Raw genomic sequence first — 23,225 nt, 5'->3', positions numbered from 1 at the left:
AAAAATGGAATGTCAACTGTTACTTGAAAATATGCAGAAATCAATTTATAAACAAAATATTGCCACAAAACTATAGAAAGTGATCCAGTAACATCCTACTATTTTTCTTTTGGTTGAAAGGAGGCTAATGATGGTGCAAAACCAGAGAGTATTACTCCACATTTCACACGTCCATCTACCAAACACAAGCAGCTGTTATGAATTATGTCTAAGTATATGCTAACAATTTTATTGTATATTATGTCAGATTAAAGGGATCATCATTCAGCTTAGCTGTGAGGCATCAGTGCTAACCAATGAGCCACCATGTCTGCCATTAAAGGGATAGTTCACAAAAATGAATTTACTCACTATTTACTGACCTTCACGTGGTTATAAACCTTTGAGTTTCTTTCTTCTGTTGAACAAAAAAGAGAATATTTTGAAGAAAGTTGAAAACCATTGACCAGATATCAATGGATACAGGTTTCCACCTTTCTTCAAAATATCTTCTTTTGTATTTAACAAACAAAAATAAACTAAAACATGTTTGGAATAAGTGAAGGGAGGGTAAATTATGACAGAATCAAATTTTTGTGATGAACTGTCTCTTTAAGGGGGTGACACACCTTACCTTGCTTTCTCCTATGTTGTGTAAAAAAGAAAAATATTTTATTAATCTTCTTTGAAAATCAACGTCTATTTATGAAAACATTTTGCATTTATAAGTTAATCTAGTTTCTTTTTATGAGTTATAAACAGCCTATCAACACTTAAAATACTGGTTACAACCACATAGTTCGGCTTTAATAAATAGTCCCCCACTCTTATTATGCATCAAAAAAAATTCCGGAAGTTGATCAAATCGTTACCGACTTCGTCACAAAACAAAAGTGTCATGGCGGAGTTTAATGAAAACGCTCGCGACAAGGAAAAATCGCCAGGAGAGAGCGAAAATATGAAAACGTCGATTCGTGAGCCCTCGTCCCAGGGCAAACAAGTGAACTCGACCGCTGTCAACACTACCGAGTACTGCGAGAAACTGCAGGAGTGGATGTGGCAGTACTACTGCAGCTATATGAACTGGCAGAGCTGGATAGCCATGTCTGCGCTTTCCTTCCCACCGTGTTTCCCCACACAAGGAGCGACTGAATCGCACGGGACGACGGCATGGGGAACAGATATGTCAAATGGAGACCTTCGTAACTGGCTTAACAACCCGTTTGGGTTTCCTGCTGCAGCGGTAAATGTAGCAGCTCCAGCAAACGGACAGAGTTCTGCAGCTCCAGCCACTGCACCTGCGCAGATACTACAACAACAACAAGCTAATGGAAACGCTCAACAGCCAGGTGATACTGTCCAGTCAACTGTTCATCATCTTTATTTGCAATTAAAAGTGACAGCTACAGTTCTCTGTTTTGACTATTGCCTAAAAACTGACAGCTCAGCTGTCAGACGAGTATGAACGAATCTTTCTGCACAGTGTGTTTAAGTGGTGCATATTTTAGATTGTACTTAGTCATGCACATATATAGAACTATTACTTTATAAAAAGGAAAATTTAAGTAAGCATTTCATTGACATTCACATTTTTATTAGCACAATTACATGTGACACACTGAAGACTATCAGCATCATTACTATACTAGAGTACTGATGCTGAAAATTCAGCTTTTTTTAGCACAATATTAAGTTGCCGCATTTAATAATATATTAAAATAGAAACGGTTAAACAATTTCACATTATTATTTTATTGTATGACCATTAGTAATAATTATATTACTAAACAATTATACATACAGGCAGCATGGTGGCTCAGTGGTTAGCACTTTCACCTCACAGCAAGAAGGTCGCTTGTTTAAGTCCCGGCTGGGTTTTACAAAGAAATGCGCTGTAAGTGAATTAGATGAACTAAATTGGCCGTAGTGTATGAGTGTGTATAGGTGTTTCCCAGTACTGGGTTGTGGCTGGATGGGCATCCGCTGTGTAAAACATATGCTGGAATAGTTGGCAGCTCATTCTGCTGTGGTGACCCCAAATAAGGGACTAAGCCAAAGAAGAATAAACAAATGAATGAATGAATGAATCAATTATACATACAATATATAAACTGTATTGTTATCGCTTCATTGTGTAAACATTAGAGCTGCATTATGTATCATTTGAGCATCTATATAACAATCTGTGTGTCTGCAATATATATGCAATGTCGAGTTGGGATTATAGACGGCCAGGAACCACGGGTCAAAACACATGAGATTTGTGGGGGCTCTCTTTAAGCACAGTAGAGTGAAAAATAATTATTATTTGCATGTGTTTTTAAGGCATGTGACTGACTATGAAAGCATTTCATGAGCATTCTAAGCATTTTAATCGAGGTTAAGAAGTTTAATAAAGATTCATTTTATCAAACCATTTATATGATGAATACTATGCATTGTTAATTTACAATTGATTGTTCAGTTTCTGTTTGACTCTCGACAGAAAACTATAAATCATTGATTATTTCACTTTTATATTTGCTGCATTGTGTTTTTTTATGACTGTATTTAGTTTATTACATGTATGTAATAAAGTTCATAAAAATATTTTACTTCCCTATAAAATCATCCCAATTAATCTAAAGTCGTTGCAAAAAGAGTTATTTCAGTCATCTGGTGAAATTATATCACACTATATTATGTTACATATATCGCAACATATATCACAGAGAAAAAAATATTGCTATGTCAAATGTTTCCAATATCATGCAGCTCTGGTAAACATTTATTCATTTATTTTCTTTTCGGCTTAGTCCCTTTATTAATCAGGGGTTGCCACAGCAGAATGAATCGCCAACTTATCCAGCATATGTTTTACACAGTGGATGCCCTTCCAGCTGCATCCCAATACTGGGAATCTTTATTTAATAATTTACTGTCAATGTTTACTAGGATGTCTAACAGGACATGTAGTTGAGATATTCAGTTAGGCAGCTACAAAAAGTGTCAGTAAGTTTGACACTAACTTTGGTAAAATTCAGATTTCTGTCATTTATCAGAATTTTTTCTTTATTAATAAAACAAAACAAAGCAAATATTATAACTTAAATTTATAACAAAATTGCAAAAATCTGTTGCTACATTATGTCAAATCTATTGGTATGAGGAGCTCCCTGGTCATCCTGTTAGCTAACCATAAGGGATTTTAGAAGACTAAGTGTCTAATTGAATGAAATAAAGAAAAAAAAAGGTTAATTCCAGCAATAGTTTCATTTTTAAAAAAGTGTTTTGTTTGAGAGTTTTCAACTGGAGAAACAATTCTTTCATAATTTTTTAGAAATTTGATAATGGCAATTGGTGGTATATGTTCAGGTCAAATTATAAAATAATCCATTTAATGTAGTAATTGAAGACCCCTTAGTTTTATATTATGAGTTTATTATACAGTATATTAGAGCATATATGGTGGGACGAGATATTACACTGCATAACCGGAATGATTTACAAAATCAGTTAATTTTTATAATTTGTTTTGTCTAGGTAGAGAATATTCTATTCCCTCTCCCCTCCAGCGGTTCATTGCGGAAATGGTGGACTTCTTTATTCTTTTCTTCATTAAAGCTACAATTATCATCAGTATTGTCCATTTGAGCGGAATGAAGTGAGTCTGAAATTTTAGTTTACATTTGGGTCAAAGATGTAAAGTAACAGCCCTGTATCATTTTATTATCTTTTATCACCACAATGTTTTTAGAAGACTTACATGTCATTGTGTAAAAGTAGTTTATATACCAAAAAATATTGTTAGGTATATTTAGAACAAAAAAATAAAATATATATATATTTAAATGTAAAAAATAAATAAGACTTTAGTATCATCTGTTATAAATATTTACTATTTATAAATATTTAAATATGTACAGGTTAGTGTTGTTTCATTTTTATATAGTTGTTATAATGACTGACGAAGCATTAATTTATCACAATTTTGACAATTTTTTTTATATAAAATGTAGACAACTTTTCACCTATTTCCTAACATATTACACAAGCTACATCAAATAATCCTTCATTTTAACTCTTTACCCATTTAAAATCCTATCTTAGGGACATCTCAAAGTTTGCTATGCACTTCATTGTGGAGGAGATCGATGAGGACACGTCAATGGAGGAGCTGCAGAAGATGATGCTCGTGGCTCTAGTGTACAGGATATTAGTTTGCTTTTATGAGGTTAGTTCACACACAGTTGAGTTAATCCTCTGAAATAAGTCATTAAGAGCTGTGTAACTGTGTTCTGATTGTTTTCAGATCATATGTATTTGGGGAGCTGGAGGGGCCACACCAGGAAAGTTCCTCATTGGTTTGCGAGTGGTCACATGTGACAGCTCTGTCCTGGTTCAGCCAAACCGTGTTCGTGTGGTACCAGCGACTAATGTTACACTTTCTGCGTCAGTATTGCAGTCTTTTTTTGCCATTTAAAAAAATCAATTTAGTTTTCCTATTGTTAAAGTAATTTAATTCTATTTTTTTTTGTAGGTCAACAGTGAGAGCGTTAAACAAGAACTTCTCCATTGCTTTCTTCTTTCCGGCTTTTATCACACTTCTTTTCTTCCAGCACAACAGGACAGTGTATGACATTGTGGCTGGAACAATTGTGGTCAAGAGACACAGGCTTAGATGACTGTCACTGGAGTCACTATCGGTCCGACATTGTCATGCAAAAAAACAAACTCATAACCAGAGGAGAGCGAAGCAGCTGTTCAGTGACTCTGAGCTGAACTAAAGCGATTGGCCTCTCACAGAACTGTCAGTTTAAGAGCTGAACGCAGCGTCTCCAGTATTTCTTACCCACCTTTTCTGGACACTTAGTCTTATAAGTATGAACTGCTTTCTCAGAAGTATTTTGTAATCCTCTCCGTTGACAACTTAGAATATTTTTCTTGTGCCAAAGTCAGATGATTTAAAAAAAACAAGCTGCCTCATAATACTTGTACTTCCTCTGGTACATGCATTTCATTTCTTTCTCTTTTTCTTTGCGGACTATCGATTGGAATATTCACTAATAATGGAATATGAGCAGGAATTAACATATTCCTGCAAATGCAATATAGTTAGGTTATAGATCCTAATTTACTGACTGGATTTGTATTTTAGATGAATGTTTTGTACCTAATTATGTGTCTATTTAAGGGCCTTTAATGGTTGGAAATGCTGGGTAAACATTTTATTTGTACAGCTGAGCTGTTCTGCGTACTGTAATTTTCACTGCATGCCTTCTTCAGCTTCGTGTTCTGTTCTATCATGAGCTGCTGAGTTTATCTGTTTCACTTTGCTTTGCCCAAATATTTATCAGTTTGTATGTTATTGATTTTGGGATTGTTTTGATATGGCCAAATCAAAATAATTCAGTTATGTCCCAGAGTTAGCCTTCTGTGTTGTCTCTGTGTTTATATTGACTTGGATTTATCAAAACCAAAAGAAATCTTTTAAAGGGCATCTATGATGAAAATCATCTTTTGTAAACAGTTTGGACATAACTGTGTGTATGTATAGTTTGTCCACAGTCATGTTGGGTGATATAAAGACAATAAGTCTCTCGTTTTTTTTTTTACTTTCTGAAGTTAAAATAGGATCCAAATCCCTCCCATTTTGAGGCCCACCACAACATGATATAAGAGTGTGGTTTCCCCACCCACGGAATTGATTGACAGCGGCGTATTAACATGTCACTGTAGTAACGTGAATAATCATATCAAAAAGAAAGCATAAGCGCAAAGCAAAGGGGATTTAAAGATCTGTTCAGCTCCCTGTGGTCATCAGTCATCATCAAATGTGATCAAGAATGAGTTTTACAAGTTTAAAACGTTTTTAAAACTGTGCAAGTTTGTAATGAATTACAGCAATTTTACCGTCTTTACTTCATCACCACAGCCGCATGTCAGTACAATTATAAAAGAAGATGCTTCAATCGCGGTTTGTGGACGTTAAATCAGGTTTATTTTGCAAAAAAAAACTTTGTTTGCAGACTCAAACGTAAGCTGCCTTGGGGTCATTTTAATATAGCAGTCACGGTCAGATATAAAAATACACTTTTTAAATGAGTATTTAATAAAATAACTGGTTCAAATGGTTAAATTAATTGAATTTTCCAATCAATTAGTCGTTTATAAAAATGAAATGATTATTCGGTCATAAATTACCCTCATGTTATTCCAACTCCTTGAGACAAATTCAGATATTTTAGATGAAATTTAAGAGCTGCTCCATCCTCCATAGACAGCAACAGAGGGGTTGATATGTTCAAAGTTCAGGAGAGCAATTAAAACATTGTCAAAAAGAGCACTTGTTGGCCAACAAAATTATGCGTGTTTATTACGTGCAGTACGTGTTGTGCTGTGGCAATGTGGTACTGAACGTAGTAAACGCGCACCTGGACCTGACCCGGGTAAGAGAAGAACGGTTGTAGTTTGTATTTATTTTAAGTGTTCTTGGAGCTGCCTATGATTAAAGTTGTTTAACCACTGATGTTCCATGGATTGTTTTTACAATATCTGGATTCTTTTTCTGGACTATGAATGTCTTTGTACCATCGTTTTGCAGTTCTGTGGTGAATGAGGTAACTCGAATTTTATCTGAAATATTTTATTTTACTTTGTGTTCTCTAGATGAACAGAGTCTTAGGGAATTAGAACAACATGAGGGAGTAATTAATAACAATTTAAAATTTGGGTGAACTAACTTGAATGCTAATCTATGGCTAATGTATTTGAAATCAAACAAAATGTAACGTTATTAATATGGTTGCGATTTCAGATGACATTATTTGGAGCAGGGTTGTAATAATTCACCTTCTTCTGGCTGAACTGCAGTCCATACAGAAATACATAATAAAACGGGACATTTTGTATATAGAAATGTGTTTGCGCTATCTAGCATCTTTAGCAAGTGTCCTCATCAGTTGACATGAGTAACCAGTAGATGGAGTGAGAGAGAGCTACTGACTTACCATAGATTTATACACTAGATGTCGCCTGGTCTATTGTTGTCTATTGGACGGAATGCGTCAATAGCGCCGCCATCTTGCTACAGGGTAGCGCTCCTTTGAAATGAATGCGGGACTAAAGTACAGTGGGGGAGTGTGTCTATCCAAAGCCAGAGATATACACATATACATATGATCGGGAATTTTCCTGGATGTTAGTATATAAATTTTTTTTTCTAATTACGAAAATGATAATTTTGCATCACTTGCAGCACGGGCATTCCTGAGCTTGTGTTTGTGTGTACAGAAATGTACTAGTTTTCCCTCCCTGTTAAATTTAATCTAATCATGTCCTGAAACACATCTCCTCTCCTACTTTCACTTCTCATACTGACGGAGGGAGCGACTCGTTTGTGAATGAATCCCCCGAACGACTCTTTTACTAACGTTAGCCGACAATAATAAGTTTCTGGCAGCGCAGCATCTCGTTGTCATATTTGTTTTGCATTGTTTGCTGATTTTATTCAACAAAAAAGCCGTGTGTTTAGTGCGAGTTGAAGCTGCTTTGCCTTATGGTGAATTCAGTAAGTGACTGTTATCATCAATAACGTTACCTGATTAGCACAAAAGTTCAGAACATACAAAAACATTAAAAAAAAAAAACAATTTTACCTATGAAATGTTCTGCCTTTGTGCTTTGTTTTCTCTGCTCGTTACTACACCCGTAGACAGCGCTAAAGTCCCGCATATCTTCTTGTAATAACACTGTCTTGACTGCGGTTGAATGACATTTGTCCTGGGAGCACTGTACCAATGTGGCGGCGCTATTGACGCATGCTTAGGGTCCCTATGCGATATCTAGTGTATATATCTATGCTGATTTACCCATATATATATATAAGCATATTGTTCCAGTTTAACCTGATTTACTGGAACTATTAAAATCAAATACCTATTAACACAATAGTCACACACAGTTATACACTATATTATTATTATGTTTTAAACTGTTCACGGGTGGACTTAGTGATTTGGGGACCCTAAGCAATTCCAGCCATGGCGCCCAAAAGTCCTAATTTACACACTTTGGATTAATTTATTTGTTTGTTTTGCGAACATTTTCTTATATAACTCAATCATCTTTTCTACATTTTGTTTTAAAAATGAAATAAATAAATAAATACATTGTTTTATTTTTAAAACTAAATCTTCATCTGACTTTGCTGAACTGCACCATTATTGGGGGATGGAAGACAAATTTGTGCAGATGTAATAATTATGATGCACATTTATTAGACTCTCAACTTTACTAAATATGAGAGAAAACAATATTATATATAATTTATAGATGTAATTTATACTTCTAGGTATTTTTTGGGGCCCCCCAAATTTCCTGGGGCCCTAACTGGCTGCTTACCTCGCTTATTGATTAAATCCGCCACTGACTGTACATTACATTATTATTAGTTCCCATAGCATCCCATCATTAGTTTTATAACATCATTCTGTTATCCTGTAAGTTAGAATTCCAATTAAAGGGACAGTTCTTACCAAAATTATATTTGCCATCATTTACTGACCTTCATGACATACCAACCCTGGCTAATTCTGCTTCTGCTGGCTGAAAAATTTTATTTTTATTTTTGTGAAAGCTTCATAAATGGCTTGGAAGTTTTTGTTTGAGGGCGTTTTCATTATAGTTTTTCAAAAAAAGGTTTCTTTTGTATTTTTGAAAATCTTCAAAGTTGTCAAACCAGTTGGTAGAGCACGAGGAACTTTCACACAGGAGGATAATTTTTATAGTTCCAAGATCTAGCACTATTGGTGTATTTGCCATGTTTGTATTGCACAAACTGCACAATAAATCATTTTAGGCTTATTAGGAAAACTACATCATTTATTCATCCACTTTTCACAGTGGAATGAACCGCCAACTCATCCAGCATATGTTTTACACAGTGGATGCCCATCCAGCTGCAACCCATGCACACTTATTCACACACACACTCTTAAACTACAGCCAATTTAGTTTATTCAGTTCACCTATAGCACATGTCTTTGGACTGTGGGGGAAACCGGAGCACATGGGGAGAACATCCAAACACCACAGAAATGCCACCTGGCCCAGCTGGGATTTGAACCAGCGACATTTTTGCTGTGAGGCGACAGTGCTAACCACTCTGCTACTGTGTCGCCCCAGTAACTAAAATATTATTTTAATGCACAGTCTATCCTAGCAACATAAGAACTACCAGTGATGCACGGGTATGCTGCTGACTGGGCGAATACACATCATTCAAACCAGCAGCACATTATTTTCCATGTTACAACATGACATAAACACAAAGAAAACTAATGTTAGCTACATTTACCTGTCACATTTGTCTGATGCATTGTTTTTCAGACTTTATTTGCTAGTTAAGAGGTGGCACGGTGTCTCACAGCAAGAAGGTCGCTGGTTCGAGTCCCGGCTGAGCCAGTTGGTATTTCTGTGTGGAGTTTGCATGTTCTCCCTGTGCTCACATAGGTTTTCTCAAGGTGTTCCAGTTTCCCTCCACAGTCCAAAGACATGTGCCATAGGTGAATTGGATGAAGTAAAATTGGCTGTAGTGTATGAGTGTGTGTGTAAATGAGTGTGTATGGATGTTTCCCAATACTAGGTTGCAGCTGGAAGGGCATCCGCTGCATAAAACATATGCTGGAATAGTTGGTGGTTCATTCCTGCTGGTCGCTGGCAACCTCTAAAATAGAGATTAAGCTGAAGGAGAATTAATGAATGAATTAATCTCCTAGTTATTAGTGAAATAGCGAATGCAGCTAGAATTAAAATAGCCTGATATGACCTATCATTTATGACAATGTTTTTCATTAATATTGCTATAATGTATTACTATTATCTAAATATTTAAACCTTTTTTGTTATACAAGAGTTCAGGAAGATTGAACTGTTTTACTTCAGTTTAATGTAATATAAGTTACATTTTTATAAAGTTAATCTGATTTAATCTAATCATTTAAGGCAGTGACAATTTTTTAAGTGTAACAACTTAATAATGCAAAATAATATGCATTTGCATGATATGCCCATTTTTATAAAGCAAAACTATTAAAAACAGTTTCAATAGTTTGCATTTTTAAGGCCTACAGGGAGAAAACTTTTCCCTTCATGGTGTAAAAAAGGATGTAAAAAATTGATATGACCCAAAAAACACTTTTAGTTTGTTCCACACACAAGAAATCCATAGTTTAATTACTACAATGTTTTTAAAAAAAAGTGTTAATTATAGTATTGATTAATCTCATTTCCATTGATCAGCTTTGTCAGAGCATAACATTTATTAGCAAATGGTCATGAAAGTTTTTCTTTCAGAAGCACAGCACAGACCCTTATTTTCCCTCTCTCTCCAACTGGTTGACCCTGCTACCTTGTAAAACCCCCTCACTATCAGAACTGCATTGCGTTTATCAGCAAGTAATACTCAGTGACGCTCAACATGACTTAGTTTATCTCGAAAGTCAGATTGAGTTTGCTATGCCAACTATATGATGTCACTGTAAGCCATGTTGGGGGACACCAGCAAGACTCGTGCTAGCATTATGATTATAAAGGAGGAAAAATTGATCAGAGAACCATTTTGTTGAAGGATGTTAAAAAAAATGTTCATCAGGTGTCTCTGATCTGTGTTAAAAATGGTAACTCTGGCTGTGAATGAGAAAATGCTGAGCGACCCACACAACTCAGGCATTTACTTGTGTCGGTGATATTTTTTTTATGTAATTTGATTTTTTTTTGGTGGTCTGAAGGGTGAAGGAAAGAAAGAAAGGACACAGTCTGCCTTCAGGGTCTGTCAGCGCCTTCCAAACAACGAGCTGATTGGCCGAATGTCTGGTATTTTGTCATTAATTGGTGATGTGTTTTACTTTCTGTAGTAATGATGTCATCGGCAGCCAATCAGACGCCATGGTGACTGTGATTGGTGTGATCTGATTGGCTCTTCAGCTGAAAATAAGATGGGGCTGGGTTTCTCATCATCTGAGACTGATGTTCACTCTGGGCATTTGCTAAAGAAGTGTGCTCTTCCAAATCCATGATCAAAGCAACAATAGGGAGGAACAGCGCTCACTGATAGCAATGAAACCCCCTTTGGAGTTTCTTAGCTGTTATATATTACCGTGAGAACGGAGCATATACAGTAGTATTGAATTGTAGACAATGTGGTTGTCTGGTGTTGTTGAGAAATGAAGGAAGATTCTTTATTTGGGGCTAGAAGTGAGTTTTGACAGAGCATCAGTAGGATAACATTTTTGCCATACATCCTTTGCTTACACACACACACACACACACACACACACACACACACACACACACACACACACACACACACACACACACACACACACACACACACACACACACACACACACAGAATTACATACACAAAAACTGTATTAATTCCTGTGTTTTTATTCTAATATTTATTAGTGTCACTTGATTACTGCAGTCTTATATACATATTTAATATGATATATTTTAGATTATATTTAATTATATTTTAGTTGTTTTTATATCTATTCAATTAGAATATAATATTATTCATTCTTTCATTTTCTATTCAGCTTAGTCTTTTTAATAATGAGGGGTCTTCAGCGCATGTTTTAAACAGCGGATGCCCTTCCAGCCGCAACCCATTGCTGGGAAACACTGCACACACTCACATACAATACGTTTAATTTAGCTCATTCAATTCACCTGTACCGCATGTCTTTCGATTTGTGGGGGAAACCAGAGCACCCGGAGCAAACCCACACAAACACTGGGAGAACAAGCATACTCTAAACAGAAACCGACCTAGCCAAGGCTTGAACCATTGACCTTCTTGCTGTGAGGCGATTGTGCTACCCACTGCGCTACTGTTCTGCCCTGTATAAATATTATATATTTTATATTATATTAAATTAGATTTAGTTTTGTTATTAATACTTAAATAATGCAATTATTTTAAAAGCAGCTAAATGTATAAATGCCGCGTTCAGCATAAATCAGTACACCCCCTTTTCAAATGAATATTTTTATTAAGTTCTCAGTAAATATAGCAAATATATTTGTGATGGATTTAAACATAAGTTTAAACATAAATTTAAAACAAGAATAAGATAAGAATATGATCACCTCATATATAGGAATAGAAAGAAAATATATTTAAACTCAAATGAGTTATTGCAACAAAAGACTAATTAATACATTTTGTAAACTAAATTTAATATGTTTTATGTTTCTCTTGATTACTCTTGTTTACTAAAATTTGGATTAAGTTTAAGATATTAAAATTGTAAGATTTTTTCCCAACATGTTAATTAGGGTGCAGGGGCGGGCTTAGTGATTTGGGGGCCCTAAGTAATTCCATATATTGGACCCCATTGACACTCAAAACTATTTATTTCTCTATAGATATTTTTTCCTCTGTACATTAGTGTTTTTGTAAATAAACTGCGAAAGTGGAACCTTTATCTTCTTAATGCAAAATTAAATACATTAAATTGTTTCCAACATATTAGACCAGTTACCAAAGATGTAACAGCAAAAACACACAGTGCTGTCATTTTTCACAAAGTATAGTAATCACATTTGGCTAATCCTTTTACCATTTTTTATATGATTTAAATAAGAGCTGTTTTTTGAATTGACAACCGTCCCTCTTCATTGGGAAATTTGAACATTCCACTAGACATGGGGGCTCTGGTTTTGAAATGAAGTAATAATGTTAAAATCTTAATGGTTATAGAAAGATTTTGCAACATATGAAAATTTAAAAAACAGCTATATGATTAGTTTAGACTTTTTGGCAGTGGTCGTGGGCCTCTAATTCCCTGGGGCCCTAATCGGCTACTTACCTTGGTTATTGGTCAAGTCCACCCCTGTTAGGGTGTAAAAAATTTTGAACTGTGAACCTAAGTTTATTTGTTAGATTAGTTCCAGTTTTGTTTTTGGTACTGACTAATATAATATTTAGGCACAAATATATTGCTGTAAAGCATCATATACAAAATATTCATTCATTTAAAGGGGTGTACTTATTTATGCTAATCACTATATATATATATATATATATATATATATATATATATATATATATATATATATATATATATATATATATATATATATATACAGTTGAAGTCAGAATTATTAACCCCCTGAATTATTAGCTCCCCTGTTTATTTTTTCCCCCAATTTCTGTTTAATGGAGGGAATATTGTTTCAGCACATTTCCAAGCATAATAGTTTTAAAAACTTATTTCTAATAAATAAGTTATTTTATCTTTGTCATGATGACAGTACATAATATTTTACTTGATATTTTCAAGACAATTCTACACAGCTTAAAGTGACATTTAGAGGCTTAAATAGGTTAATTAGGTTAACTAGGCAGGTTAGGGTAATTAGGATAGTTATTGTATAATGATGGTATGTTTTGTAGACTATCGAAAAAAAACATTTCAAAATTAAAAACTGCTTTTATTCTAGCCAAAATAAAACAAATAAGACTTTCTCCAGAAGAAAAAATATTATTATACATGCTGTGAAAATTTCCGTGCTCTGTTAAAAATAATTTGGGAAATATTTAAAAGAGAAAAAACTCAAAAGAGAGCTAATAATTCTGACTTCAACTGTATATATGTAACCTATATATATATAGGTTACATATATACAGGGACCGTCTTGCTGAGAGGAGATTGTGCTACCCACTGTGCCACTGTGCTGCCATATATATATAAAATTGTACAGATATACCTAAACCAGAAAACAAAATTGTAATGTATTTATGTAATTGTAGAGAAATAAAAGCAATACCAATCTACATACAGTAGAAATGTTCAGAAAATATATACAAGAAAGGGACATATGGTAAAATAAGGGAATCGGGATCCTTTTTTCTTCTATCTCAGTTTGAGGCCCATCATCCTCTGAATTTAGAGCAGACTGTTATCATAGTTCAGAAGCGCTGACCAGTCTTATCAGTGTCCCAGTGTCTGTCTGTACACCGATTAATGTTTAACACCCCCCAAGTTTACACACTGACAGTCATCTAACCGTGTGTGTGTGACTCGTGGCTTTCTGGCAGATGTTTTAATTAGTGATCCAGATGCAGGAGAATGGAGACTTTATATTATCCATGATAACACAAGCTGTTGAGATGAGAATAGACGAGGGTTTCATTTCAGAGCGGAGATCCTGCATAGCATGCCTATTGTTCACATTTATAAACCGGACTCTCTGTAGTGTGATGATTTGATTTAAACATGCTATTAATTATTAATGAATCAATTTTTCAGAAAAAAGCTTGAATTTAGCCACAGCTGCTGGTAAATCAAAGGATTCACAGCTTGCCAGAGCTATGCTATTGTAAAAGATAGGTTACAAGATTATAGGGGACGGAGTGCTTGGCTAAACAGCACGATTGAATTAATATATTCAAATAGTCCAGTCTACTAGAAAATTGTGCTCGCAGGATTGGAAAAAGTAACCACTGGATAATTTCTTTGACCTTACAGTCTTACTCATGTGTGACCACATTTGTTTAAAGGAGCGTTTGTTGACATGATGCCATTTTGAATCTGGTCCTGTAGGCATTGATTCCTTTAGCAGTGAACTCAGTGGAGCCGTACAAGAGGGAAAGAGTCTGCCTGGCAACAGTGTCTGTGTTTACTAAACAATTCAAGCTGACAAATTCACAAAATTAGGATCTGCCAATGAAATGTATATGGCTTATGATTTCTTAACTTTTTAAATGTATTTCATGTCCTGTGTGCATTTCAGTAATTTAAAGTGCTTTATGAAGACTGACTGACTGACTGACTGATTGATTGATTGATTGATTGGTTGATTTATTGGTTTATTGATTGGTTGGTTAGTTGGTTGATTAAGAGAGTGTTTGGAATTTCATCTTTAGGAAGTGTGGCCATTTAACTACAATGTCTAGGCTATGCCGTCACTGGACAGTTGAAAAGGGCTTTAGCCCATTTTTACCTTCGCAATTGCCAAAATTGTTTATGTCAGAGATTCAACTATGTGCTGGAAACATTCCTCTGGGATTTGTGGGTAATACATGCTAGCATCATGCAGTTGTGCAGATGTGTCATTAATCTGTCGTTCCAGCACATCTAACAATTTCTCTCTTGGATTTAGATCTAGTGATGGTAGAGGTAAGTGAATTAGAAACCAGTTTGAGGTCATTTGAGCTTTGTGACATGGCAAGTTATGCTGCAGGTAGTCGCCATTAGAGGATGAATACACAGTGGTTATGAAGAGATGGAGATGGTCAGCTTGCTGTGGTGTTTGAAGAATGCTGTTCCTCACTAATACAAGGCATGTGATCCACGTTTTTTCATCAGAATATTGTTCAGAAACAGAGCCTCATTAGACCAGGGAAACCTTTTCCAATTTTCTAATAGCAAGTTTTGGTGAGCCTTGTCAGATCATAGTCTCAGTTTGGTGATCATATACGAACTTGGTGGTGACAATGTGCTGTTTTTCTGCTGCTGTTGTAGATCATCTGATGCTATGTTAGATGTGTTTTATGTTCAAAGATTCTCTTCTGCAGACCTCAGTTCTAATACTTTTAGTTCATTTTTATTTTAATTAGTTACTGTTGCTTAGGGATGAGCCGATCAGGATTTTTGCAGCCGATACAGAGTACTGATTCTGATGCTTCAAGCTTCAATGCATAAGCCACATTTTATGATAATCAAGTGTAGCTCTCTTCTTACCTAAAAGAAAAAATGAAGGATGCTGCATATAATCTCTTGAAGATGTGTCTTATAAGCATTAAGTGTGGACATTTAGTGGTCAGAAGCAGCTCTACAGAAAATAATAGATAAAACAGATTTTAAAAATGGTAAGAAAAGTTACTAATAAAGCTATTTGGAAACAATTGAACTCAAGATATTTTTACTGCTTTATTAATTTAACCTTACAACTTTAATCCTTTGAACATGTGCCTCTCACGATCTGTGCTCTAAATGTTTTCATTTACCCTCATCGCCATGATTTCCGGGGTATTTTATCTCATTTGTGGACGTCACGGAGCTGTTATGAATATTTGGGAGACTCGCAGAGCTCCCGGGAGAAGTCATAGACTAGCAAGTACTGATTAAGTCCTGAAATGTGATTATCGGCCGATACCGTTCTCCGGCTGACCGCTCTGCGTATCCCTACTATCGCTGTTCTGTCATCTTCAACAGTTTGGTCATTTTCCTCTGACCTCTGGCATCAACAAAATCTTTTCATCTGCAGAACTGCTGCTCACTAGATATTTTCACTTTTTCACATCCCTTCTCTGTAAACTTACAGATTGTTGTGCATGAAAAGTACAGTATATTACCATTTTCTAAAATGCTCAACAACTATGCCATGTTCAAAGTTACAAATTAATGACTTTTCCTCTCTTAGAAATATAAATGTTCCACAGGAAACTATAGGAATACACAATTGGTCTAAAGAGTTAGTGTTGGCACCAAGCGGCAATCTCCCGCTCTCCCTCGTGAAGCAAATACGGAAGTAACTAAAACTGCATTTCATCAAAATTCCGCTAGTCCTGGCTCCATAATAGAGCAAATTTCTATTGAGCCCACTGTTATGGCCAATTTTACAGCAGAAAAGAAGCTAATACTGTACATTTCGCAAATAATACCCTTCATGACAGCTGAGGGGGTGATTTTTTTATAACTCATCTGTTTTCTTTATATAAGGTTATATTAAGTCTGCATAATTAAGGGTGTGGCCACTTGAGTGACAGCTAGGTCTCGCTGGTCACCATCACTTCACCTCAGCTGATTCCGGATGATTAGCTGCTGAGCTTGGCATGTACATCGTATTTTTGTTTAGTTTTTGTGGCTTTACACAGTCAATTGCTTTTTGGAATTATTTCCTACAATTATCAGATGATATGGTTTGCTGTGTGCACTTAATTATGCTCACAAATTGTTCATATGGCCTCCATTTTCTAGGTGATTCAAATTATGTACTTATACTATCTCTATAAATGTATTTGTTTTACTTAAGATCATGTATCATTTATAATTGTCTTTAGACCTGTAATGCACTCCAGAATCTGACAGATTGATTAGCTGTAAGCTATAGAACAGTCATCTGAAATGTTGTTATTCAGTGTTGTGCCTGGATTTCATCAATAGCCTTGCATTTACTAACAGACTGTATTTGAATTATTTCGAAGAAATTTGCGTTTTCCTCCTGTAAAAAACATCATAAGAACAATGTTTAATGGCTCAATGTATTACAACAGTGTATTTTAAAAGACTAAACACTTTATTGATATAGTATACAAGGAAGCACATGTGATCAGAACACAAACGAGTCGCAGGTAATGAAGTATTAAGCATTTCTCCCAAAGAAAAACCTGTCTAAGCAAAATGCTAGCAGGCCTCTGTGGGTTTGCTCAAGCTCCGCCTCTATGCCCTTGTTTGGTATCCCCCGGTCAGTGCGATGACGCGCAAACAAAATGGTGACGGTTGGCCACACCTACTGGTAGTTTTTTCTTCAAAAACCTTTGGGTGATGTCATGAATACTACATGCATATCTTTTACAGTCTATGGTTGGCACTCAGGGACAAAACACACAATTACATTTGTCATGACCAAGCCACCTGTTCACCTCAGTATTTTCACCAAGAACGAAATTCAGAATAATGGTTCTCAAAATAATGATTACTTAACTTTAAGATAGCCTACGTGAGAGCAAGAAAAAAAGAATAGTGATGTTTCTTTATAGTGACTGGAAGTAAAATGCAGCTTTATTGAATTGATTTTAAATATGGATTTGCTAGTTCAGCAATCATCTGTTAGCTTTTATCATTTACTTGCAAACGCAAGGAGGGAATTCATTTTCACATGGCTTTCTCTAATTCAACATTTCACATTTCTGTGTAGATTTAACTATTTCCCAGGATTTTGTGGCAAAGCAGTGACAGTGATTAGAGATGGTCCATCCAGTAATGGCTTTATAATAGCTTGGTTGTATAATTGCTGTTTGTGTGTTTTCTTATGTTTCCTCTCTCTGTTACGCTGCCAAAACCACTATTGAGTCAATGGTGCCCCTCCCCTGTGCTTATTAAGCCTTTTGATAAAGGGAATGTTATTGCATTCCTTGCTGGAAGCCTCAAATATCTAGTGACCAGTCTGGGTACTCACTTTTTTGAAGCATTCAGCACTTCTGACCACTGAACGTAGCCCTCCACAACCCGTTGGCAATGGCAAAAAAACACAAAGATGGTGTTCTTCAAGTCTCTGCTTGTAAAGTGCTTGAGCTGCTCCTTCATTCTTGGGTTGTGTTCTCAGCAAGAGTGTGTAGGCCAGAGCTATTTTTGGCTTAATGCTTGAAATACTGGCTCGGAAAGACATGGAAAAACATTTTACTTTCTGAAAGATTTGGCTCTGTTATTGTTGTCGCTCTGTTTAAGAAGTTAACAGAGTACTTGAGAGAGATAATTCATCCAAAAATTAAAGTTCTGTCATCATTTACTGTACTTTCCAATTGTTCCAAACCTGCATGACTTACTTTCTTCCAAAGAACACAACAGGAGATATTTTTAAAGTGCAAACAACATCATTGACTTCATCACGAGGACAAAAATACATTCATTAAAATATTCTCCTTTGTTTTGCAGAATAAAAAAGAAGCCATACAGGTTTAGAACTGTGTGAGGGTGAGATACGGTAAATGGATGTTATACCACCTGCTACAATGCTACTTATATTGAGCTTTGCAAACACACTACGTTACATGTCCTAGACAAACATGTCCATTTGTATGAGGGTGCCACTGTCATTTTCGTTCGTATGTGTACAGTCACACACTCGCATAATGCATGACTCAGAAAATTCTCAAGGTGGAAGCCTGGAGACATATGTAGACCTTGTCCTTGTTACCTCGGCAACACAGGTTCTTGCGTAATCTTCCCACTTGCTCAGTGACGGTGTAGTACCTACTAAATCAAGGGGCTTTCCAGTCCCAGTGGCGTACAGATCACACATATGCCACTGGACTCAATGCCTTCTGTTAGAGAAGTCCCTTTAATGGAAAGCCAGTTCACTTGGCGGCCATATTGGCGACATCCTACAAAATCAAAAAGATCATATATTAAATAGGGAGACTAAAATGTTTTCAAGATTACATTTTAATATTTATAATTAGCATTCAAATTATTACTAAGGAATGAAGATAACAAAGACAGTCTTAGCCGTCCAAAAAAAAATCCTGTTCTACACAAAACTAATTTCTTTCAAGCTAATGTTGACTCCAATCATTCCAGTGTTAAAATGTACAGTTTACATTCATGATCACCATATTAACATCTAATGCATTTGATTTATAGAATTAAAAACACTTTACGAGTTTCAAAGTCGTCATCTGATTGGTTGCATTCTGTAGGAGTTCGGTGATGTTTGTGTCATGTTCTTTAACAGTCAAACATCCGTAACAAGGCCAATAGACCAAATCAAATGGAAGACAAAAGTGTTTACAACTGACAGCAGCTATGTTTCCATCCAAAGATGCAAATTAAATGTATGCGCATAACTGGAATATCGCTTAAAAGACTAATAAAGCAGCGTTTTTATAAATGTGTAACATTGTGTAAATCCTACTTAGTATACATTTTTATGCAAAAGCAGAATTTGAAACCGCATTTCATAAATTAATAACAACAAATGTTAAGAAAACAGTGCAAGGTAAAAAGTAACAGAGGTTGTGAAATCTGCTACCCGATCTGTTTTCAGTTGTCAGACACCCACATGAAAATATACTGTAATAGTTAATATCAAATTAGGGATGTCCCGATCAGGTTTTTTTGCTTTAGCTTTTTTGCAGCTTTTTTCAGGCTTTTTTACTCAAGTCTGAGTCATTTGATTTTGAGTATTTACCAATACCGAAACCCGATCCGTTACTTCTATAATACAAAAAAAAGAATAGAGCGAAGAAACAGATCCAGGAAGTTCCTTATTTTTTTATTTAATTCAACTTAATTTAACATTTAACAACTCTGTTAACAAACAGAGCACTTTTATGAGGTAGCTTGAACAATCAAGTAATAAATAACATCAATTATTCACCTCTTGCAATGCCAAGTTTACATATGTCACAGTTTGCTATGGCAATGTTGTCATCATCAACTTTATAATACTGTACCTCCAGATCGCGGACATACTCGGGTTGTTGCTAGATCAGATAAGGTTAGTTAGCTGGAAGTTAACAAGAATTATAAAATTTACCATTAATTGTTATTTATTAACCCCCAACCCTAAACCCAACTGTCACAGTAATGTAAAACTATCAATTGTTATACAGTGTCACAAAAATGATGCTATATTGATGCGCAGCTGTATCCCATCTAGACTTTATCACACACTTGTGCTTTCCGCTTCAAGCTGCTTTTGTGTTTTACTTTGCCGACATTTAGCCAACAGCTATGTTTTATGTATGGGCAATATATATTGCATCACCAAAAATGATTGAGGTCATGTCCATGTTTTGTGTGATAAGACGATATATTGATTATTGCGACAGGACTATAGATCAAACTAAATGTAGAGTTTCACAATGATGTGTAGTTTATGCAAACACTCCTTAAATTATGTCCAAATGTTTGACGTGTGTTATTATAGGGGGCATCATCATGTTCTATTTTTTTTTATGTTTCTCACCTTTAATAGACAGGACAGAATAGATAAGAATGTGTCAGCAAAGAACCTAGTGCCTAGTCTGATCTTTAAACTATAGGGGTGGACTGTTGTTCCGTCCTCTACCGTACTGTATTCTTGCAATTTTTCCAATCCATATTTTTTAAAAGTTATCATTTATTTCTAAATTATTTTGTGAACTCTGCAACAATAGCGTACTTTATTCATTTTCAGTTATGCAATGCTAAATATATTAAGCACTTTTACCCCAGGTTTTTCTCCTTGTGCAGATAATAATTTCACTGTATATTTACATTTAATGTAAAAATAATGTTTAGAAATGTAAATTGATATTTCAATCTGACATGCTACAGAAAAATAGAGAAATAACCAATTTTAAACCTTTTTTGGTGAAAATACATGTGGCCAAAAACTTTTGCGCAATACTGTATGTTTTATACATACATGAACATATATTTTTCTGGCATATATGTTTACATAATATGTTTTATACATTTATGAGCATTTAACATATATACACTCACTGGCCACTTTATTAGGTACACCTTACAAGTACCGGGTTGGACCCCCTTTTGCCTGCAGAACTTCCTTAATCCTTTGGGGTATAGATACAACAAGGTATTGGAAATATTCCTCAGAGATTTTGGTCCATATTGAGATGAAAGCATCACGCAGTTGCTGCAGATTTGTTGGCTGCACATCCATGATGTGAATTTCCCTTTCCACCACATGCCAAAGGTTCTCTATTGCATTGAGGTCTAGTGACTGTGGAAGCCATTTGAGTACAGTGAACTCATTGTCATGTTCAAGAAACCAGTCTAAGATGATGAATGTCGAATGTAGCAGCAAAAATCGAGACTCATCATACCAGGCAACATTTTTCCAATCATCTATTTTCCAATTTTGGTGTGCCTTTGTGAATTGTAGCCTCAGTTTCCTGTTCTTAGCTGACAGGAGTGGCACCAGGTTTGGTCTTTTGCTGCTGTAGCCCATCAGCCTCACGGTTTAGAAATGCTCTTCTGCATACCTCAGTTGTAACAAGTTGTTATTTGAGTTACTGTTGCCTTTCTATCAGCTCGAACCAGTCTAGCCATTCTCCTATGACCTCTGGCATCAACAAGGCATTTGCGCCCACAGAACTGGCGCTCACTGGATTTTAGATCAGCAGTTTCTTAAATACTAAGACCAGCCCGCCTGACACCAACAATCATTCAGAGTCACTTAAATCACTTTTCTTCCCCATGCTGATGCTCTGTTTGAACTGCAGCAGATTGTCTAGACCATGTCTACATGTCTAAATGCATTGAGTTGCTCCCATGTGATTGGTTGATAAGAAATTTGCATTAACCAGCAGTTGGACCGGTGTACCTAATAAAGTGGCCGGTGAGTGTTTGTTATATATAACATATAATACATATATCCTAGATAAAATATGTTCATATATGTATAAAACATAAAAATATTATCTAAATATTTTCTTATATTCTATGTGTGTCCACTGCAGAGTCCATATTTCAGCATGAACTGGTCTCCTTTACCCCTTGAACATGTCTGGACATGTCTGCTTTCTAAGAAAAGTTTCAGAAGAGTTGTGTACAGTGAAGAGTGAACAGGTGTCAGTGCTTCATACAGCAATCAAAACAGTAATTATGGAATTACGCACTATGTTTTTTCTCCAGGGGTTTACAAAAGCAACTGGACAACCTTAAGAAGAAAGTAGACCTAAACATGGACCATTGTGAGTGTGTTTCTTTTATTAATACACAGATGATTGTGGTGACTTTTGAGTTGATTTAGTAAATGTGGCTGTTTTTATTGCATCTAACTTTTCTTTCATTACGGCTGTCTAATCTGAGTTTAATGAGAACTAAAAGAACGAGCTGAACTAGAAACAGAAAGAGAGAAACCATGACTGGCAGCCAAGACAGAAACCGTCATAGCGCTTTCATCTTATCTCCCCAGTGTCTGGTTAAGGCAATACCTCAACAAACAGTAGCATAGCAACCCTCCCAAAATCTCCTGCTATTAGAAGGAATGAAGATATCAAAGACTGTCTTTCTGCAGGGCTTTGTGGGGTTTAGACACTGAGCCATCCAAGAAGAAAACAGTACAGGTATCCTCTGAGTCTGACTAAAAGTCTCAGCTGATGCTGTCGGACACCTGCTGCCTCTGACCGGACAAAACAATACTGGATAGAACTGTCTGCCTTAAGCCTAAAAGTCAGGTTACATTTTATGTTTAAATCAAATACATGGATAAATAATACACAATAAATACATATTAAAATAAATGTAAATATATGTCAATATTTGTTTTTGAGGTGGCACGGACGCTTAGTGGTTATGACTGTTGCCTCACTGCAAGAAGGTCGCTGGTTTGAGTCCCACCTGGGTCAGTTGGTTTTTCTGTGTGGAGTTTGCATGTTGACCCTGTGTTGACCCAGGTTTCCTCCAGGCACTCAGGATTCCCTCACAATCCACAGAAATGTGTTAAAGGTAAATTGAGGAAGATAAATTGGCCATATTGAATAAGCTAAATTGGCCGTAGTGAATGTGTGTAAATGT

The 23,225-nt window shown here is 35.7% G+C and overlaps 2 protein-coding genes and 1 long non-coding RNA gene across 11 annotated transcripts in view; 2 read left to right on the top strand and 1 right to left on the bottom strand.

Annotated features, from left to right (window-relative positions):
• The window catches only part of LOC137487906 (uncharacterized), a 53,135-nt gene that overhangs the window by 8,075 nt on the left and 21,835 nt on the right, over nucleotides 1–23,225 (bottom strand). The window contains exon 2 of one of the 2 annotated variants that reach the window (XR_015511426.1): nucleotides 18,154–19,078. This is a non-coding gene — a long non-coding RNA (uncharacterized LOC137487906). Of the gene's footprint in view, nucleotides 1–17,723; nucleotides 19,079–23,225 lie in introns of those variants that run through there. The other variant, XR_015511425.1, reaches the window with a different exon arrangement.
• fam8a1b (family with sequence similarity 8 member A1b) lies at nucleotides 859–5,560 on the top strand. Of its 2 annotated transcripts, none has more exon segments than NM_001017551.2 (5): nucleotides 859–1,328; nucleotides 3,502–3,622; nucleotides 4,069–4,192; nucleotides 4,271–4,410; nucleotides 4,499–5,385. In NM_001017551.2, coding segments are annotated over 5 exon segments (981 nt in total). In that variant the 5' UTR covers nucleotides 859–877; the 3' UTR covers nucleotides 4,644–5,385.
• Nucleotides 6,383–23,225, top strand: part of atxn1b (ataxin 1b) — a 33,778-nt gene continuing 16,935 nt past the window's right edge. The window contains exons 1-5 of one of the 7 annotated variants that reach the window (XM_087287015.1): nucleotides 14,889–15,149; nucleotides 15,214–15,312; nucleotides 22,341–22,399; nucleotides 22,726–22,880; nucleotides 22,982–23,156. The gene's annotated coding sequence lies outside the window, so the exon portion shown is untranslated. Of the gene's footprint in view, nucleotides 6,579–14,888; nucleotides 15,150–15,213; nucleotides 15,313–22,243; nucleotides 22,400–22,725; nucleotides 23,157–23,225 lie in introns of those variants that run through there. The other 6 variants (XM_087287013.1, XM_087287014.1, XM_087287012.1 and 3 more) reach the window with 6 other exon arrangements.

Source organism: Danio rerio, chromosome 16 (genome assembly GCF_052040795.2).
Source record: "Danio rerio strain M-AB ecotype USA chromosome 16, GRCz13ab, whole genome shotgun sequence".
In the NCBI taxonomy this organism is placed as follows: Eukaryota; Metazoa; Chordata; class Actinopteri; order Cypriniformes; family Danionidae; genus Danio; species Danio rerio.
Note: the sequence above shows the minus strand (reverse complement) of the source record. Positions and strands in the feature narration are given on the sequence as shown.

Excerpts from the sequence above, each read along its gene's own strand:
- fam8a1b (XM_087285712.1), top strand. The coding sequence starts at position 3,549 with ATGGTGGACTTCTTTATTCTTTTCTTCATTAAAGCTACAATTATCATC. Across the intron at positions 3,623-4,068 it reads GTCCATTTGAGCGGAATGAA|GGACATCTCAAAGTTTGCTA; the intron begins GTGAGTCTGAAA and ends ATCCTATCTTAG. Across the intron at positions 4,411-4,498 it reads ACTAATGTTACACTTTCTGC|GTCAACAGTGAGAGCGTTAA; the intron begins GTCAGTATTGCA and ends TTTTTTTTGTAG.